Source organism: Lynx rufus, unplaced genomic scaffold (genome assembly GCF_022079265.1).
Source record: "Lynx rufus isolate CCGP_SWC_20201006 ecotype Redwood Valley unplaced genomic scaffold, mLynRuf1.p SCAF_14, whole genome shotgun sequence".
Lineage (NCBI taxonomy): Eukaryota > Metazoa > Chordata > Mammalia > Carnivora > Felidae > Lynx > Lynx rufus.
In genome coordinates this window covers 33,355,398-33,373,638 of record NW_025814828.1, presented here as the reverse complement: position 1 = coordinate 33,373,638, position 18,241 = coordinate 33,355,398, and the positions used below count along the sequence as shown (strand labels likewise).

The 18,241-nt window shown below is 39.1% G+C and overlaps 1 protein-coding gene across 1 annotated transcript in view; it reads left to right on the top strand.

The window, feature by feature from the left end:
• The window catches only part of SRPX (sushi repeat containing protein X-linked), a 62,028-nt gene extending 49,518 nt beyond the window's left edge, over positions 1–12,510 (top strand). The window contains exon 10 of the mRNA XM_047075777.1: positions 11,979–12,510. Coding sequence (XP_046931733.1) covers positions 11,979–12,162 — 184 coding nt within the window. The 3' untranslated portion in view covers positions 12,163–12,510. The remainder of the gene's footprint in view (positions 1–11,978) is intronic.
• Positions 12,511–18,241: the final 5,731 nt, after the last annotated feature.

Sequence of the window (18,241 nt, the reverse complement as noted above, 5' to 3'; positions counted from 1 at the left end):
TGTAAATAATGCTAAAGATGAGGGTGCATATAGGTTTTCAAGTTAGCTTTTTTTTTAATTTTCTTCAGATAAATACCCAAAAGCGGAATTGATCAATCATATAGCTCTTAATTTTTTGAGGGACATCCATACTGTCTTCCAAAGTGGCTGCACCAATTTACAATGTCACCAACAGTGACCAGTGTTCCCTTTTCTCCATATCTTCACCAATACTTACTTTTTGTATTTCTGATAATAGCCATTCTAACAGGCATGAGGTGATATTTGACTGTAGTTTTGATTTCCATTTCCCTGCTGATTAGTGATGTTGAGCATCTTTTTGTGTGTGTGATGGCCATCCTTATGTCTTCTGTGGAAAAATGTCTATGCAGTTCTTCTGTCCATTTTTAAATTTTGTGTTTGTTTTGGTATTGAGTTGTAGGAGTTCTTTATATGTTTTGGATATTAACCTCTTATCACATGTGAGTAGTTGCAAATATTTTCTCCAATTTAGTAGGTTGTTTTTCATTTTGTTGATAATTTACTTGGCTATACAGAAACTTTTTTATTTGATGTACTCCCACTGGTTTATTTTTGCTGTTGTTACCTTTAATTTTGGTGTCAAATCCAAAAAAATCATCACAGTGATAATAAACTTACTATCTATTCTTCCAGGAGTTTTATAGTTTCAGGTGTTACATTCAAGTCTTTCATCCATTTTTAGTTTATTTTTGTGTACAGTGATTGACGAAATTGTCCCGTCCCCATTGTAAACTCTTGGTTCTTTTGTCATAAATTAATTGACCATATATGTATGGATTTATTTCTGGGCACCCTATTCTGTTCTGTTGATCTATGTGTCTCATTTTATGCCAGTATAATACTGTTTCGATTACCGTAGTTTTGCAACATAGTTTGAAATCAAGGAGCATGATACCTCCTGGTTTGTTATTTCTCAAAATTGTTTTGGCCATTTAGCATCTTTTGTGCTTCTATACAAATTTAAGGTTTTTATATTCTATAATTATATAGTTGGGATTTTGATACGGATTGCATTGAATCTGTAGATTGCTTTGGGTAGCTTGGGCATTTTAACAATATCCCAATTCATGAGCATGGACTATCTTTCCATTTTTGTGTGTCTTCAGTTTCATTCATCAATGTCATATAGATTTCAGTGTTCTGGTTTTTCACCTCAAATTTATTCCTAGGAATTTTATTTTCATGCAATTGTGAAAGTGTTTTCTTAATTTTCTGATATTTCATCATTAGTGTTTGTATCTTGATTTTGTGTCCTGTAGCATTACTTAATTCACTGTTATTCTAACAGTTTTTTTGGTGGAATCTTTAGGATTTTGTATTTCTATATATAATATGTTCTCTGCAAGTAGTGACAGTTTTAATGGATGCCTTTTATTTTTCTTTCCTAATTTCTGTGGGTAGGATTTCTAATACTGTGTTGAAAATACTGGTAAGAGTGGGCATCCTTCTCTTGTTCCTGATCTTATTAGAAAAACCTTCAGCTTTTCAACATCATGTATGATGATAGATGTGGGCTTGTCATATATGGCCTGTATTATATTGAGGTATGTATAGAGGAAGCATACTTTGTTGTGAGTTTTCATCATAAATGATATTGAATTTTGCAAATGGTTTTTCTGCATCTTTTGATGAGCATATCATTTTTACCACCCATTTTGCAGATGTGGTGAATCACGTTGATTAACATAGGTTGAACCATCCTTGCATCCCTGCAAATAAACATTACTGGATAGGTGAATGATCCATTTGATGTATTAATGAATTCAGCCCTCTGATGTTTTGTTGAGGATTTTTTTCATCTGGTTTTGGTATCAAGGAAATTGTGGCCTCATAAAATTAGCTTGGGAGAGTTCCCTCCTTGTGTATTTTTACGAACAGTTTGAGAAGGACTGTTATTAAATTTGGAATGTTTGGTATAATGCTCCAGTGGAGCTATATGGACATGGTCTTACGTTTGGTGGGAGGTTTTTTGATTATGAGTATCTCCTTACTGAGAAATTGATGTGTTCAGATTTGCTATTTCTTCATGATTTAGTTTGGGAAGGTTATGTGTTTCTAGGGTTTTATATATTTTTCCAGATTATCTAATTTGTTAGTGTATAATTGTTCATACTAGTCTATGATTTTCTGTCTCCTCTTGCATTTCTGTTTGAGTCCCCTTTTCCTTGGTGAGTCTAGCTAAAGGTTTATCAAGATTGTTGGTTTTGGTCAAAAAGCAAGCTCTTCTTTCATCTTCCCTGTCCTTTTAGTCCTTTGTATTTATTTTGACTGTGAACATTATTTAGGGCTTCTCCTGTTCTTTTTCTGGATGAGGTGTAAGGTTAGGTTGTTTATTTCAGATTTTTTTCTTACAAGTTTTAGTATATTTTCATTCGTTCTGTCTCAGGGCATTTTGTTGTTGATAAATGGAATTTTTTTTTTTTCTAGAGAACAAACTAACACATAAAGTATTATATGAAGAAAATAGGGCACTCATCACATGAAACATTCTCTAGAATAGATCACATAGTAGGTCACAAAACAAGCTTCTACGAATTCAAAAAGGTAGTCCTACCATGCATCTTTTGTCACCACAATGCTAGGAAACTAGAAATCAGCCACAAAAAAAAAAAAAATTCTGGAAAGACCACAAATATATGGAGGTTTAATTTACATACTACTAAACAATGAATGCATCAACCAGGAAATTAAAGAAACAAAATATACATGGAAACAAATGAAAACACAATGGTTCAAAACCTTTGGGATGCAGCAAAAGCAGTTCTAAAAGGGAAATGTATAGCAATACAGACCTACATCAATAAGCAAAAAAATCTCAAACAACATAACCTTACACCTAATGGAGCTAGAAAAAGAACAAACAAAACCCCCAAACCAGCAGAAGGAAGGAAATAATAAAGATTAGACCAGAAATAGGTGATATAAAAACTAAACACATCAATGAAACCTGGAGCTGGTTTTTTGAAAAAAATTAAATTGATAAACCTCTAGCCAGACTTATTAAGGAAAAAAGGGAAAGGACTCAAAGAAAATCACACATGATAAAAGAGAAATAACAACCAACACCATAGAAATACAGTTAGAATAGTATGAAAAACTCTATGCCAACAAATTGGACGAACAGGAAGAAATAGAAAACTTGAACAGACGGATTACCAGCAAGGAAGTTGAGTCCATAATCAAATAACTCCCAACAAATAAAAAGTCCAGGGCCACATAGCTTCACAGGTGAATTCTACCAAACATTTATTTTTATTTTTATTTATTTTGGGTGAGTGAGAGAGAGAATACAAGCAGGGGAGGAGCAGAGAGAGAGAGAGCATCCCAAGCAGCCCCACAGTGTCAGTGCAGAGCCCAACTGTGGGGCTCAAACTTCCAAACCATGAGATCATGACCTGAGCTCAAACCAAGAGTCAGATGCTTAACCAACTGAGCCACAAACATTCATTCATTCATTCATTTCTGTTTATTCTTGAGAGATAATGGGGGAGGGGCAGAGAGACAGGGAGACACAGAATCTGAAGCAGGCTCCAGGCTCTGAGCTGTCAGCACAGAGCCTGACACAGGGCCCTAACCCATGAGCTGTGGGACCATGACCTGAGTCAAAGTCAGACGCTTAACCGACAGAGCCACCTAGGTGCCCCAGTGAGCCACAGACATTTAAAGAAGAGTTAATACCTATTGTTCTCAAACTATTCCAAAAAAACAGAAAAGGAAGGAAAACTTCCACATTCGTTCTATGAGGCCAGCATTACCCTGATACCTAAACCAGATACACACACCACAAAAAAGATGACTACAGGCCAATATCTCTGATGAACATAGATACAAAAATCCTCAGAATACTAGTAAACCAAATCCAACAATACATTTTAAAAAATCATTCACCACAGTCAAGTGAGATTTAATCCTGGGTTGCAAAGAATGTTCAATATTCGCAATGTGATACATCATATCAATAAGAGAAAGGATAAGAGGGGCGCCTGGGTGGCGCAGTCGGTTAAGCGTCCGACTTCAGCCAGGTCACGATCTCGCGGTCCGTGAGTTCGAGCCCCGCGTCAGGCTCTGGGCTGATGGCTCGGAGCCTGGAGCCTGTTTCCAATTCTGTGTCTCCCTCTCTCTCTGCCCCTCCCCCGTTCATGCTCTGTCTCTCTCTGTCCCAAAAAATAAATAAACGTTGAAAAAAAAAATTAAAAAAAAAAAGAGAAAGGATAAGAACCATACGATCATTTCAATAGATGTAGAAAAACCATTTGACAAAGTACGATGTCCATTCATGATAAAAACCCTCAACAAGGTAGGTTTAGAAGGAACATACCTCAGTATCGTGAAGGCCATCTGTGAAAACCCCACAGTGAACATCATCCTTAATAGGGAAAAACAGAGCTTTTCCTTAAAGAGCAGGAATGAGACAAGGATGTCCACTCTCACCACTTTTGTTCACCATAGTACTGGAAATCCTAGCCACAGCACAGCCATCATACGACAGAAAGAAATAAAAGACCTCCAAATAGATAAGGAAGAAGTAAAACTTCCACTATTTGCAGATGACATTATACTATATGTTGAAAGCTCAAAAGTCTTTATCAAAAAACTGCTAGAACTGATAAATTCAGTAAAGGCACAGGATACCAAATCAGTGTACAGAAGCCTATTTCTGTACACCAATAATGAAGCAGCGGAAAGAGAAATTAATAAAACTCATTTACAATTGCACCAAAAGCCATAAGACACCTAGGAATAAAGCTAACAAAGGAGGTGTAAGGCCTGTACTCTGAAAACTATAAAACACTGATGAAAGAAATTGAAGAAGACACAAAGAAATGGAAAGACATTCCATGCTCATGGACTGGAAGAACAAATACTGTTAAAATGTCTATATTATCCAAACAATCTACATGTTTCATGCAATCCCTATCAAAATACCACCAGCATTTTTCAGAGCTACAACAAACAATCCTAAAATCCGTATGGAACCACAAAAGACCACAAATAGCCAAAGCAACCTTGAAAAAGAAAAGTAAAGCTGGAGACATCAGAATTCCAGGCTTCAAGATCTATTACAAAGCTGTAGTGATAAAAACAGTATCATACTGGCACAAATATAGACACATAGAACAACGGAACAGAAAGGAACCCACAACTCTATGGTCAATTAATCATGGACAAAGCAGGAAGGAATATCCAGTGGGAAAAAGTCTCTTCAACAAATGGTGTTGGGAAAACCGGACAGCAACATGCAAAAGAATAAAAGTGGACCACTTTCTTACACCATACACAAAAATAAACCCAAAATGAATTAAAGACTTAAATGAGAGACATGAAACCATAACCATACTAGAGAACACGGGCAGTAACCTCTGACATCAGCCATAGCAACTGCCTTCCACATAGGTCTCCTGAGGCAAGGGAAACAAAAACAAAAATAAACTATTGGGACTTCATTCAAATAAAAGGCTTCTGCACAGCAAAGGAAACAATCAACAAAACTGAAAGGCAACCTATGGAAGGGGAGAAGATATTTGCAAATGACATATCTGATACAGTGTTAGTATCCAAAATATATAAAGAACTTCTACAACTCAACACCCAAAAAACCAATAGTTGAATTTTAAAATGGTCAGAAGACACGAACATTTTTCCAAAAAGACATATAGATGGCCAACAGACACATGAAAAGATGCTCAACATAACTGGTCATCAGGGAAGTACAAATCAAAACTACAATGAGATACCACCCTCACCCCTGTCAGAGTGGCTGAAATCAACACAAGAAACAACATGAGTTGGTGAGGATGTGGAGAGAGGGGAACCCTCATGCACTGTTGATGGGGATGCAAACTGGTGCCACCACTGTGGAAAACAGGATGGAGGTTCCTCAAAAAGTTAAAACTCGAACTACCCTCTGATCCAGCACGTGCACTACTAGGCATTTACCCAAAGGATACATTTTATGTTTTTGATGTCACAACTCTATCTTTTTTATCTTGTGTATCCCTTAACCTATTGTAGTTATTTTTACAACTTTTGTATTTTAACCTTTATACTAGCTTTATGTGATGAATCCACTACCTTTGCTATATATTTCCCTCTACCGATGAAATGTATACTTTCATATGTGGTCTTGTTAGTAACTCGTGCCCATTCTTTTCAGCATAGTCCCTTTACCATTTCTTGTAAGGCTGTTTTAGTGGTGATGAACTCTTGTCTGGAAAACTATCTCCCTCACTTCTGAATAATTTTGTTGAACAGAGTATTCTTGTTTGGAAGCTTTTTTCTTTCAACACTTTGAATGTATCATGCCCCTCCCTTTGGCTTGCAAAGTTTCTTCTGCAAATACATGCTGATAGTCTTATGGGGGTTTCCATGTATGTAACAAGCTTTTCTCTTGTTGCTTTTAGGGTCATCTCCTTGTCTTTGGCATTTCATTATAATGTGTTTTGGTATAGGTCTCTGGTTTCTTATTTAGAATTCTCCTTGATCTGGATGTCTATTTATTCCTCATGTTGGAGAAGTTTTCAGTCTCTCCCTCTCTCTTCTCCTTCTGGGACCCCTCGCATGTGAATAATGGGACCATGTTATATATGAAAGTCTGCTTGATATTTTTCCATATGTCCTTTAAGCTATCTTCATTGTTTAAAATTCTTTTTTCCTTTTGATTTTCTGAATGGGTAAATTCTTCTTCCCTGTCTTTGAGTTCACTGGTTATTATATCTTCTGCTTCATCTAGTTTGTTGTTGAAGTCCTCTTAAGTATCTTTCAATTCAGTTATTGAATTCTTCAGTTCTGTGATTTCTGTTTGGTACTTTCTTATATTTTTTTTAACCTTTTTGAAATTCTCATGATACTAAACCATTCTTTTTCCAAGTTTGGTAAACATTTTTATGATCATTACGTTGAACTCTTTATCGGATAAATTACTTTTCTCCATTTCATTGTTTATTTTCTGAGGTTTGATCTTACTATTTTGTTCGGAACATATTCTGTTGCGTTAGATGAAACATCCACCTTTCTCAATGTTGAAAGAGTGGTCTCATGTAGGAGATGATCCTTATTGGTCACCCATGCCCTAGCTTTTGGTTGTCTCTCAAACCTTTCTGATCCTCTAAGCAGGCCATTTTATTTTCAATCATTTCCAATATTTGAGAGTGTGTCAATATGTGTCAGTGTATGAAAGATGAGAATCTCAGCACTTACATTCAGGCTCATTGGAAGCCAGACTTTCAATCAGCAGCTGTTAAGTATGCAAATGATAGATGGGTGGATGGATGGATAGATAGTGCTGTGGGACTGTAAAGTGTTAGCTCCACTGGCCACCAGTAGGTGATTGGGAGGTGTTCTCTGGGCATCAGCCACAAAAATTGGGGCCTCAGGCACTGTATAAGCTCTTCTCTGGGACATACTGGTGAGCTGTAGTGAGACAAAGGAAGAGCACAAAGATGGCATCCCTCGGTGTATGTTTCCTGAGAGCCCCTTTGGAGGTTCCTAGATGTGTTCTAAATCTAAAGCCTGCCCCTTAGGATGAAGCTCCAGGATAAGCAAGTGGGGATTTTTCACAGAAAGATGGGGTCTGTTGTAATCTGCACAGTGCCCCAGAGGTGATAGACTGCCAAGAACTGCCTTCTTGATTGTTAGTCTTGTGGCACCCAGGAGTGCAAGTCCTTTTGGCCACTGAGCCAGGTGATCAAGTGGTATCCTTTGGGTGGCATCTGTGAAAACCATGGTACTAGATATAAAAACAGGGGCACCAGACATATATGAGCTCCCCTGCAATAGATGCTAGCACTCTGGAGAGCAGCAGAGGGAGAGTACAAAAATAGCGTCTCCCCTCCAAGGTCTCTGAAAGGTTCACAGTCAGTCCGTAGATGTGTATTTAATTAGAAGCCTTTCCCTCATGCTGTAGCTATGATGATAAGCTAAGAGGCCTCTTTCACAGGAAGATTGAACTCCTGGGTCTGATCTTCTTGCTGTCTCCTGATGGTGGCTGCTGTTTAAGAAGTTTTTCCTGTTGGTTGCTGTCCTATACAGGTGTAAGCAACACTGGCCGAAGAGCCAGATGATGTAGAAGTGTCCCAGCAGCAGCAGCAGCAAGTATTAGGGAGCCAGATAAGGTATAAGCTCCTTTCTTTAACATACTAGTGAGCTGTAGGGAGGCAGACGGAAAGTGTGAAGATCGTGTCCTCCAGCTTGAGTGAAGCAGAGGGGGAGTGTAAAAGATGGTACTCACTGAAAAAGGGATAAAAAGACAAACGGAGATGGAGGGGGACAGAGCAAAGGAGACACACACATAGAGGGAGAGACAGAGAGTAATGAGGAGATGGTTAGCGGGAAAGAGGAAATGGAGAGAGGGAGGTGGGAGTAGAGAGAGGAGAAATGAGCAAAGGAGAAAGACACACAAGGTGACACACAAATACAGAGAGAGATGCAGAAAGAGAGACATTGGCAGACAGAGGGTAGAGGGAGACACAGACCAAGATGGACAGAGAGAGACAAGAACAGAGATGGGAATAAGAGGGATGTAGAGAGAGGTAGAGGGAAGAAGAGACGGGAGAGAAAGGAAGAGAAGGGGAAGCTGGGACAGAGGAAGACTGAGACACACAAAGGGAGAGAGAGAGAGATACAGAGATAGAAAGACCCACCCACATAGAGAAAGGGTGGCAGAGAGAGAGAGGGGGGTTGGAGAAAAGGAGAAACAGACACACCCAGAGAGACAAAGCAAGAGATGGACACACACACAGAGGAGAGGGAAAGGGAGAGAGAAATGGAAAATGAGAGTGCACAAAGGACAGATGGAGAGAGGATGAGTATGACAGAGACAGTGTGTGTGAGAGCTGGGGAGCAAGAGGTGGATAGAGCTGGAGGGAGGGACAGCATCAGGAACAGATTGGGAGCGAGAGAGCTTGAGTGTGCAAGCCAGGGAGAAAGAAATGGATGGAGAGGGACAGAGGGAGAGAGAAAGGTGGAGAGAGAGTGACCATGCCCACCAGTTATAGAAGGCAGGATAACACAAAGATGGCACCCGCTGGCAAGAGTGTGAAGAAGTAGCCCACGGGCCAAAAATGAAAAAGAGATGACTGCCACTGGCTTTAGCAACACAGAGGTATAGTGTGAAAATGGCACCCACCAGCCTCTGTCCCTGGAGAGTATCCCTCAGGCCCCTGCCCCTCAGTCACACACTTAAAAATTACCAAAGGAGGAGCACCTGGTGGCTAAGTTGGTTAAGTGTCCGACTCCTGATCTCGGTTCAGGTCATGATCTTGCAGTTTGTGAGATTGAGCCCTGCGTCGGGCTGTGTGCCGGCAGCACAGAGCCTGCTTGGGATTCTCTCTCTCCCCTCTCTGCCCCTCCCCTGCTCATGTGTGCGTGCATGCGTGCTGTCTCTCTCAAGGAGCCTCTTCCACCTGATGTCTGGGTGCTTTTCAGATGGCTGCTTTTGGGCTGCACCGTGGGGTGAGTTTGCACATGAGTCCTATAAAAACCATTTCTCAATTTACCACAGACCTATAGGTCTCAGGGGTTTCAGCCCTGTTGGTTTTCAAAACTAGACATTTAGGGGACTCTCTCAGGTGCAGGTCTCAAAAGATAGGGTTCCGCAAGTGGGGTGGGAACACTTTGATCCTCAAGGAGAAGCTCCAGGTTTTCAGTTCCCTCCCGATTTGGGGTCACTGCTAGGTGTGTGAATTTTTTGGTGAGAGTGTGTCTCAGCTTTTACTTCCCCACTTGGATGTGGCTTTGTTCTCATTTCCTGAAATGCTGAGTTGCACTGCTTGGTTTCAGGTTTTTTTTCCCCCAGAGGAAATTGTTCCAGACGAAGTTGTAAATTTGTTGTGTCCATGGGAAGAGGTGGGTTCAGAATCTTCTTCCACTGCCATCTTGAACTGGAACATCCCACATTATCCCACATCCCACTCTAAAGAGTTTTCTACAGTATTCTTCAGGAAGAGCTCGTTCCAATCTGATGACAGGCATTCATGTAACTCCAACACACTGCTGGCACCACCCCTCAACCTGTGGGGTGTCCCGACATCCATCTCCAAGATTTCTGTGGTCTCTTGGCCATGGTGGGACATGTTCTAGTGACTGTTGATAGCCTGCTGACCTGAACACTCATTTCTTCCCATGGTAGTTTTTTCTTTTCCTTTATGCTCTATCAAGGCACAAGGCTCACGTGAGGAATGTGTGTGGTCGCAGATGGTGGCATCATGGGAGATTTCCATCCTAGCCTCAGCACTATAACATCAAATGTTCCAATTCCTCATTGGTTGCCCTTTCCCACCGGTTGCAGCCACAACATTGCTTGGCCTTTTTCTCCCTCCAAACCTATTTTCTTTTCTACTGTTGTTTTCTGGGACCCCTCTGCCATAGGTAATCCCTCTCCCCTCCCCCAGAAAAACACTAAATATTCCTCTTTTGAAGATGCACAGCAGTTTCTCTCTCCATTTTGATTCACTTCATGGTCTACAAACACTCATTAATGCATTTCTCAGTCATCTTACTACCTCAGGAGACCTGATGGAGATATTTTAATGTCTTTTATTTCTAGTCACTAGCAGTGGATTAGCAGTTTAGCTTCCCACTGAGATAAAATATAAATTGTCCTCATCTTCCCTGAAACTCCCTCTTAAAAGGCAGAAGAAACCGTAATCAGTTTGGATTTTGAGTAGTGAATATTTTTCCCTTGATCCTTTTGTGTGAGGAAAAGTATTTCACTTTACATACAGATGGCAGTGTGTATTCTACCTTACACAGAATCTCTAGATAACTAAATTAAAAAATAAAATAAGCCCACCGTCTTCTCAATTTTATCAGTGGGCTCAGTTTACCAGCTTGTTTGCTTTCTCTGACTTCTTTCATCTAAACATGTTTCTGTTGATATAAAAATAACTTACCCAGTATAAATTCTAGTGTGGTAGAGTAGAAAAAAAACATCAGACTTTGAGGTACAAAGAAAGTATAGTTAACCAAATTAATATACCTGGGGTATAGACCACATTTAATCTCCTCTAACTGCAGTCCTGAGCTGGCTACTGAATAAGCCAGAATGGGCCAGAACTACAGTGTTTAGAAACTTATTTCAGTCAGCTTCACCCAGTCCAGGGTTTCTCAACCTCAGTACTATTGATCGTTGGAACTGGATAATTCTTTGTCGGAAGATACTTTCCTGTGGGTTGTAGTATATTAAGCAGCATCCCTGGCCTCTACTCACTAGAAGCCACAAGCACCACTCCACTGTAACAAAAAATGTGTTCATACATAGCCAAATATTCCCTAAAAGGTCAAATCACTCCTATTAACCATTGACCTAGTTCTAGTATGTACGTGGTTATGCAATCCTAGTCTGTAAATTTCAGTTGACTCCAATTTAAGGCAAAAGAAATGTTAGCATTATTGGACATACCTTGTAGCAGCTATTGGCATAGAGCACCAATGCAGGCCTAGTATCTTCCTGACCACCATAAAGCAATGCTATCTGAGGTGCCTGGGTGGCTCAGGCGGTTAAGCGTCCAACTTTGGCTCAGGTCATGATCTCGCAGGTCATGGTTTTGAGCTCCACGTCAGGCTCTATACTGACAGCTCAGAACCTGTAACCTGTTTCAGAGTCTGTGTCTCCCTCTCTCTCTGCCTCTCCCTCACATACTCGCTCAAAAATAAACATTAAAAAATTTAAAGTAGTGCTACCCAACCTTACGTGTGCATATCAGTCATCTAGGCATCTTGCTAATAATGCAGATTCTAATTCAGTAGGGTTGGGGTGGAGCATGGGATTCTCCATTTCTAACAACGTCCCATGTGATGGCTGTCAGTCCAAGCACCATCTTTTGAGTAGCAAGAGTCTTTAGATGGGTAAGTCCTTCATGGTATTAAGCCTTTATGCTGCATACCGTGTCACTATAGGGCGCTGGCTGGTCCAACGGGACCCTTGAGAACCAGGTTTGACAATCTTCTCTTTGCCGTAGGTTGTTGCTGCGAATCCCACTCTATTCCTTCAGTACGGTGCTAGTGGATAAGCATGGCATGGACAAGGAGCGCTATGTCTCCCTGGTGATGCCTGTGGCCCTCTTCAACCTGATTGATACTTTCCCCTTGAGAAAAGAGGAGATGGTCCTGCAGGCTGAAATGGGCCAGACCTGCAACACCTGATGCCATGGCTCTTCTCTTCGCAGTTCCTCTTGTCGTCCAACAGAGTGCCATGCACACGGAAAGGCCTTAAAAGTATCCTTGATGTACAGATTTTTATTTGTAATTTTTAAAGTCTATTTTAATATGAGCTTTCTTTGCACTTAAAAATTACCATGATGCTTTTTGTACTTGGAAGTGTACCAAAAAATTATGAATATATTTACTCTTTCTCTTTATTCCATCATGGCTGGTTGATTTTATAGAGAAATTAGAAACCACAACCATACACATGCTTTCAATGTGTTATTCAGTGTAACACATAACTTCTATTTTGTTTTTTTTATATAAAACTTATATGAATAAAATATTTTGGAGCAAATTTGTTAAAACTCATTTTGTATTTCAAGCACAAGCCATACTTGCTCAATGTGGTCAGGGGTTTGAGGGCTGGGCTTCTTAGTGGTGCTTCAGGAAGGGAAAACTGAAAACTGTCATTACTTTTGTCAGGAGGTGCTCAGCTCAGCTGGGAGAACTGTGCTTTAAGGTGATAGCATAGCTGATTGAAGCAACAAGCCAAAAATTAAAGAGTTAAGCCCTTAATCACTAGCTGTGATGACATAAACAAGAGGCTAAAACCAGAGGAAGCACCAATTCTGCCCTTTTGTTTTTCCCCAGTGGACCATTGCATCAGTCAAAGGTCAAGTGGATCCGCACCCTATTGGGTCATCACCCTACTGAGGGAAGTCCATGTTCTGGGACCCTCCACTCAAAGATAGCCCTACTATTCCGTGGCCACACCCAAAGCCACAAAAGCTAAACACATGCTTCCCCACCTCCCCAACTCTGCCACCACCTTTTATTCCCGACAGCTTTTTTAATACATGCACTCACCACCTCAGCAGCAAGTCAGCTCCCCCAGGAGAAACCAAAAACTTTTGCTGTAGCACTACTTTGGGGGGGGGGGGGGAAGCCTCCTAACTACTAACCAGTTGAACAATTAGAATCAAAGTAAACAGACGTTCATAAGATGGAGTAGATGGATCCTGAGCTCACCTCATCCCATGGGCACACTGAGGCATCAACTACATGTATATAACTAACTCTGAAAATCACCTGAAGACTGGCACAGCAGATCTTTACAGTTAGTCTTAGACAATATCAAAAAGGGTAAGAGGAGTAGAGATGTGGTTAGGAACCAAACCCGTGGCACAACTAACTGCAAACAAGAGGGACATCACAAACGCGGAGGAGCAAGACAATTAGACCCCACACCGGGCACCCCTGGCACTGGAAACCTGTACTGGGAAGACTAGTGCCCATAATGTCTGGTTATGAAAACTGTTAGGGCTTAACTCTGGGACAGTCCAAGAGTGATAGGAAACCAAGTTCCTGCCTTAAAAAGCCAACATGCTAAAAAAACAGCCCAAGACATAGCACAGAACCAACAGTTTGATAAGTGCCTGGGGGTGTACACGAAGGAGATTTATCCACTAATCTTAGAACAAGTTTCAGAGGAGTAGAGATCTGCAAGAGATTCCTCCAGGAACAAAAGTGCTGGTGGGCACCATTTTTCTTGCTCTTCCCCAGGCTAGATAGCCAAATGCCTATGGGAACCAGTTGTAACGCTCTCCATCCATCTTGTTAGCACTGCATGCTCTACGCTGGCCATCTCCTGGGCAACCACTCTACTCCATGTAGCTGCCTCCAAAGTGACTCCTGCCCTGCCTCAGTTGGCAGGCAGCCCTGGCCACGACTGGCACCACTCCAATGTGATTCCTGCTGCCACACCAGAACACTCACAGTTCCAGCAACCAGACCTTTTCACTGTTTGTGGAATAAGCTCTGCTCCTTGATGCACCTGCAGCTGTGCCAGAAAGGCTAATTGCAGACAGCTGGGCTGATTACTGGCCTGGCCTATTAAGGAGGCTGTGGTGACTGCAGCCAGACATGTCAATAGCACAGGGAGCAAACCTACCTAATGCATTCACAGCAGGCCAAGCAGGTTATTGCAGACAGCTTACCTGGAGGCAACCATGGCTCAGCCACAACAGGAAGGTGCACACAGCTGACACGGGACACCCCTAAAATGTCTGAATGTGGCATTCAGGTGGGATTGTGCTAGAAGGGGCCACAGGACCTCTTTTACACAAGATCACTAATTTTAAGACCAAAAACACAGAAACACAGAATTAGACAAAACACGGAGACATAGGAATATGTCCCAAACAAAACAAGACAAAATCAAAGTAAAAGAACTACGTGAAACAGAGATAATATGTCTAATAGCAGATTCAAAGTAATGGTCATAAAGATACTCATTGGACTTGAGAAAAGAGTGGAGGTGCTGAGAACTTCAACAAAGAAATAGAAAAACAGAGCTGAAGAAGTCAATAAATGAAAATAGACTAGAGGGAATCAACAGCAGATGACAGAATGAAAAGAAATGGATCAGCAATCTGGAAGATGATAATAGCAACGAAGCTGAAAATGAAAAAAGTAATAAAAGTAGGTGAAGGGAACTCTGACATTATCAAATGTCATAACATTTGTATTATAGGGGGTCTTAGAAGGAAAAGAGAGAGAGGAGTCAGAAAATTTATTTGAAGAAATAATAGCTGAAAACTTGCCCAATCTGAGGAAGGAAACAGACATTCAGGTCCAGGAAGCATTCAGTCCAGGACTCTCTAGTCCCTAAGAAGATGAATCCAAGTTGGTCTTTTAATCATAATTAAAATGGCAAAAATAATGATAAAGATTGAATTTTAAAAGTAGCAAGAGAAAAGACAATTACATACAAGAGAAATCACATAAGTGTACTAGATGATTCTTTAGCAGAAACTTTGCAGGCCAGAAGGGAATAGCATGATATCTTTAATGTGATGAAAGGAAAAAGAACCTACACCCAACATACTATAGATTAATAACTTATAAATAGGCAATATGGATGTTAAAACACAAAATGGTAAAATCAACTATATCTATAAATATTAGTCCAGGGATACACAAAATAAAAAACTGTAAAATATTATATATATGATATATATATCATATATATGCAAAAATAATGGAGGGAGAAGTAAAAATTTACTATTTTAAAATGTGTTCAAACTTAAGTGACCATCGACTTAATAAAGACTACTATACATGTAGGATGTTACATATGAACCCAATGGTAACCATAAATCAAAAACCTATAGTAAAATACACACAAAAAAATAAAATCTAAGCATAGTGCTAAAGAAAGCCATCAAATCACAAGGGAAGAAAGCCAAAGAAGAAAGGAACAGAAAATAGCTACAAAAACAACCAGGGAGCAACTTAAAAAATGGCAATAAGTACACACTTACCAATAATTACTTCAAATATAGATGGATTAAATGCTCCAGTCAAGAGATATATAGGGTGATTGAATAAATAAAAGAAACCAAGCCCATCTATATGCTGCTGCCTACAGGAGAGTTACATCAGACCAAAAGACACATACAGATGAAAGTGAAGGGATGGAAAAAGGCAAGTGATATTTATATCACACAAAAAAGACTTTAAAACAGACTATAGTAAAGACAAAGAAGGGCACTACATGATGAAAAGGGGATCAATCAAATAAAAGGATACAATAATTGTAAATATCTATATACTGAACATAGGACTTCTATGCATAAAGCAAATATTAATAGACATAAAGGGAGAAATTGAAAGTGATACAATAATAGTAGGGGACTTTTACATCAATGAATAGATCATTCAGACAGAAAGTCAACAGGGAAATTGTCTCTGAATGACACATTAGGCCGGGTGGACTTAACAGCTACATACAGAACATTCTACCTAAAAAGAGAAGAATACACATTATTTTCGGGTGCACATGGAACATTCTCCAGGATAGATTACATGTTTGGCCACAAAAGAAGTCTAAATAAATTTAAGAATATTGAAATTATCTCAAGCACTTTTTCTGACCACAATGATATGAAACTAGAAATCAATTGCAACTTAAAAAACTAGAAAAAGCACAAACACATGGAGGCCAACAAACAACATACTACTAAATAAATGATGGCTCAACGAATAAATAAAAGAGAAAATAAAAAAAATACATGGAGACAAATAAAAATTAAGATATAACAGTCCAAAATCTTTAAGACATAGTAAAAGCATTTCTAAGAGGAACATGTATAGTGATACAGGCCTACCTCAAGAAACAATATTTCAAAGAAACAAACAAGCAAAAAAACCTAACTAATCTTATACCTAAAGGAAGTAGAAAAAGAACACACAAAGCCAGTACAAGAAAGGAAATAATAAAGATTAGAGGGGAAAATGAATAAAATACCCAACAAGATCAATGAAACCAAGAGTTGGTTTGTTGAAAAGATAAATAAAATTGATAAATTTTTAGCTGAACTCATCAGAAAAAGAGAGGACTCAAAGTGAGAAATAAAGGAGGAGAAATAATACCACACAAATAGAATTATAAGAGAACATTATGAAAACTTGCATGCTAACAAATTGGACAACCTAGAAGAAATGGATAAATTCCTAGAAACACAATCTTCCAGAACGTGACTCAAGAAGAAACAGAAAATTTGAACAGACCAATTGCTATAATGAAATTGAATTGATAATGAGAAAACTCCCAATGGCTCACAGGTGAATTCAATACAATATTTTTAAAAGAGCTAATACCTATTCTTCTCAAACTATTCCGAAAAACAGAAGGAGGAAAACTTCCAAACTCATTCTATAAGGTCAGCATTACCCTGATAACAAAACCAGACAGATACTACAAAAAAAGAAAACTACAGGCTAATAACATAGATGTGAAAATCTTCAACAAAATACTAGCAAACCAAATTGAATGATACATTAAAAGGATCATTCACCGTCAAGTGGGATTTTTTCCAGGGATAGAAGGATGGTTCAATATTCAAAAACCTATTAAGGTGATATATCACATCACATTAACAAAAGGAAAGATAAAAACCATGTTATTATTTCAAAAGATCTAGAAAAAGCATTTGACAAAATATAACATCTGCTCACGATAAAAACTCTCCACAAAGTAGGTTTAGAAGTAGCATACCTCAATATGATAAGGGCCATTGATGAAAATCCCACAGCTAACATCATATTCAATGGTGAAAAAACAGCTTTTCCTATAAGATCAGGAACATGATAAGGATGTCCACTCTCACCACTTTTATTCAACACAGTACTGGGAATCCTTGCCAAAGCAATCAGACTAGAAAAAGAAATAAAAGGCACCCAAATTGGTACGAAGGACTAAAACCATCGCTATTAGCAAATGACATGATACTATATACAAAAATCCTAAAGACTCCACCAAAAAGCTATTAGAATAAATGAATGCAGTAAAGTTTCAGGATAGACAACTAACAGACATCTGTTGCATTTCTATACACTAATAACAAAGTAACAGGAAGAGAAATTAAGAAAACAATTCCATTTACAATTATACCAAAAAGAACAAAATACCTAGAAATAAACTTAACCAAGGAGGGGAAAGACCTACAATCTGAGAACTATAACACATTGATGAAAGAAAGTGAAGACGACACAAAGAAATGGAGAGACATGCCATGCTCATGGATTGGAAGAATACTGGTAAATTGTTCATACTAACCAAAGCAATCTACAGATTCATTGCGTTCCCTTTCAAAATACCAATAACATTTTTTTACAGAACTAGAACAAACAATCCTAAAATTTGTGTGGAACCTCAAAAGACCTTGGATGGCCAAAGTAATTTTGAGAAAGAAAAAACAAAACAGGGATTGAAAGGTATCACAATCCCAGACTTCAAGATATAATACAAAGCTGAATTAATCAAAACGGTATAGTACTGGCACAAAAACAGACACATAGATCAATGGAACAGGATAGAAAGACAAGAAATAAACCCACAATTATATGGTCAATTAAACTTTAACAAAGGAAGCAAGAATATGCAAAGGGAAAAAGAGTTGAATAAATGGCTATCCAGTGGGAAAACTGGATAGTATAGCTATCTGTGTAGCTATAGTGTAGGAAAACTATCCAGTGTAGCTATTCAGTGGGAAAACTGAATAGCTACATGCAA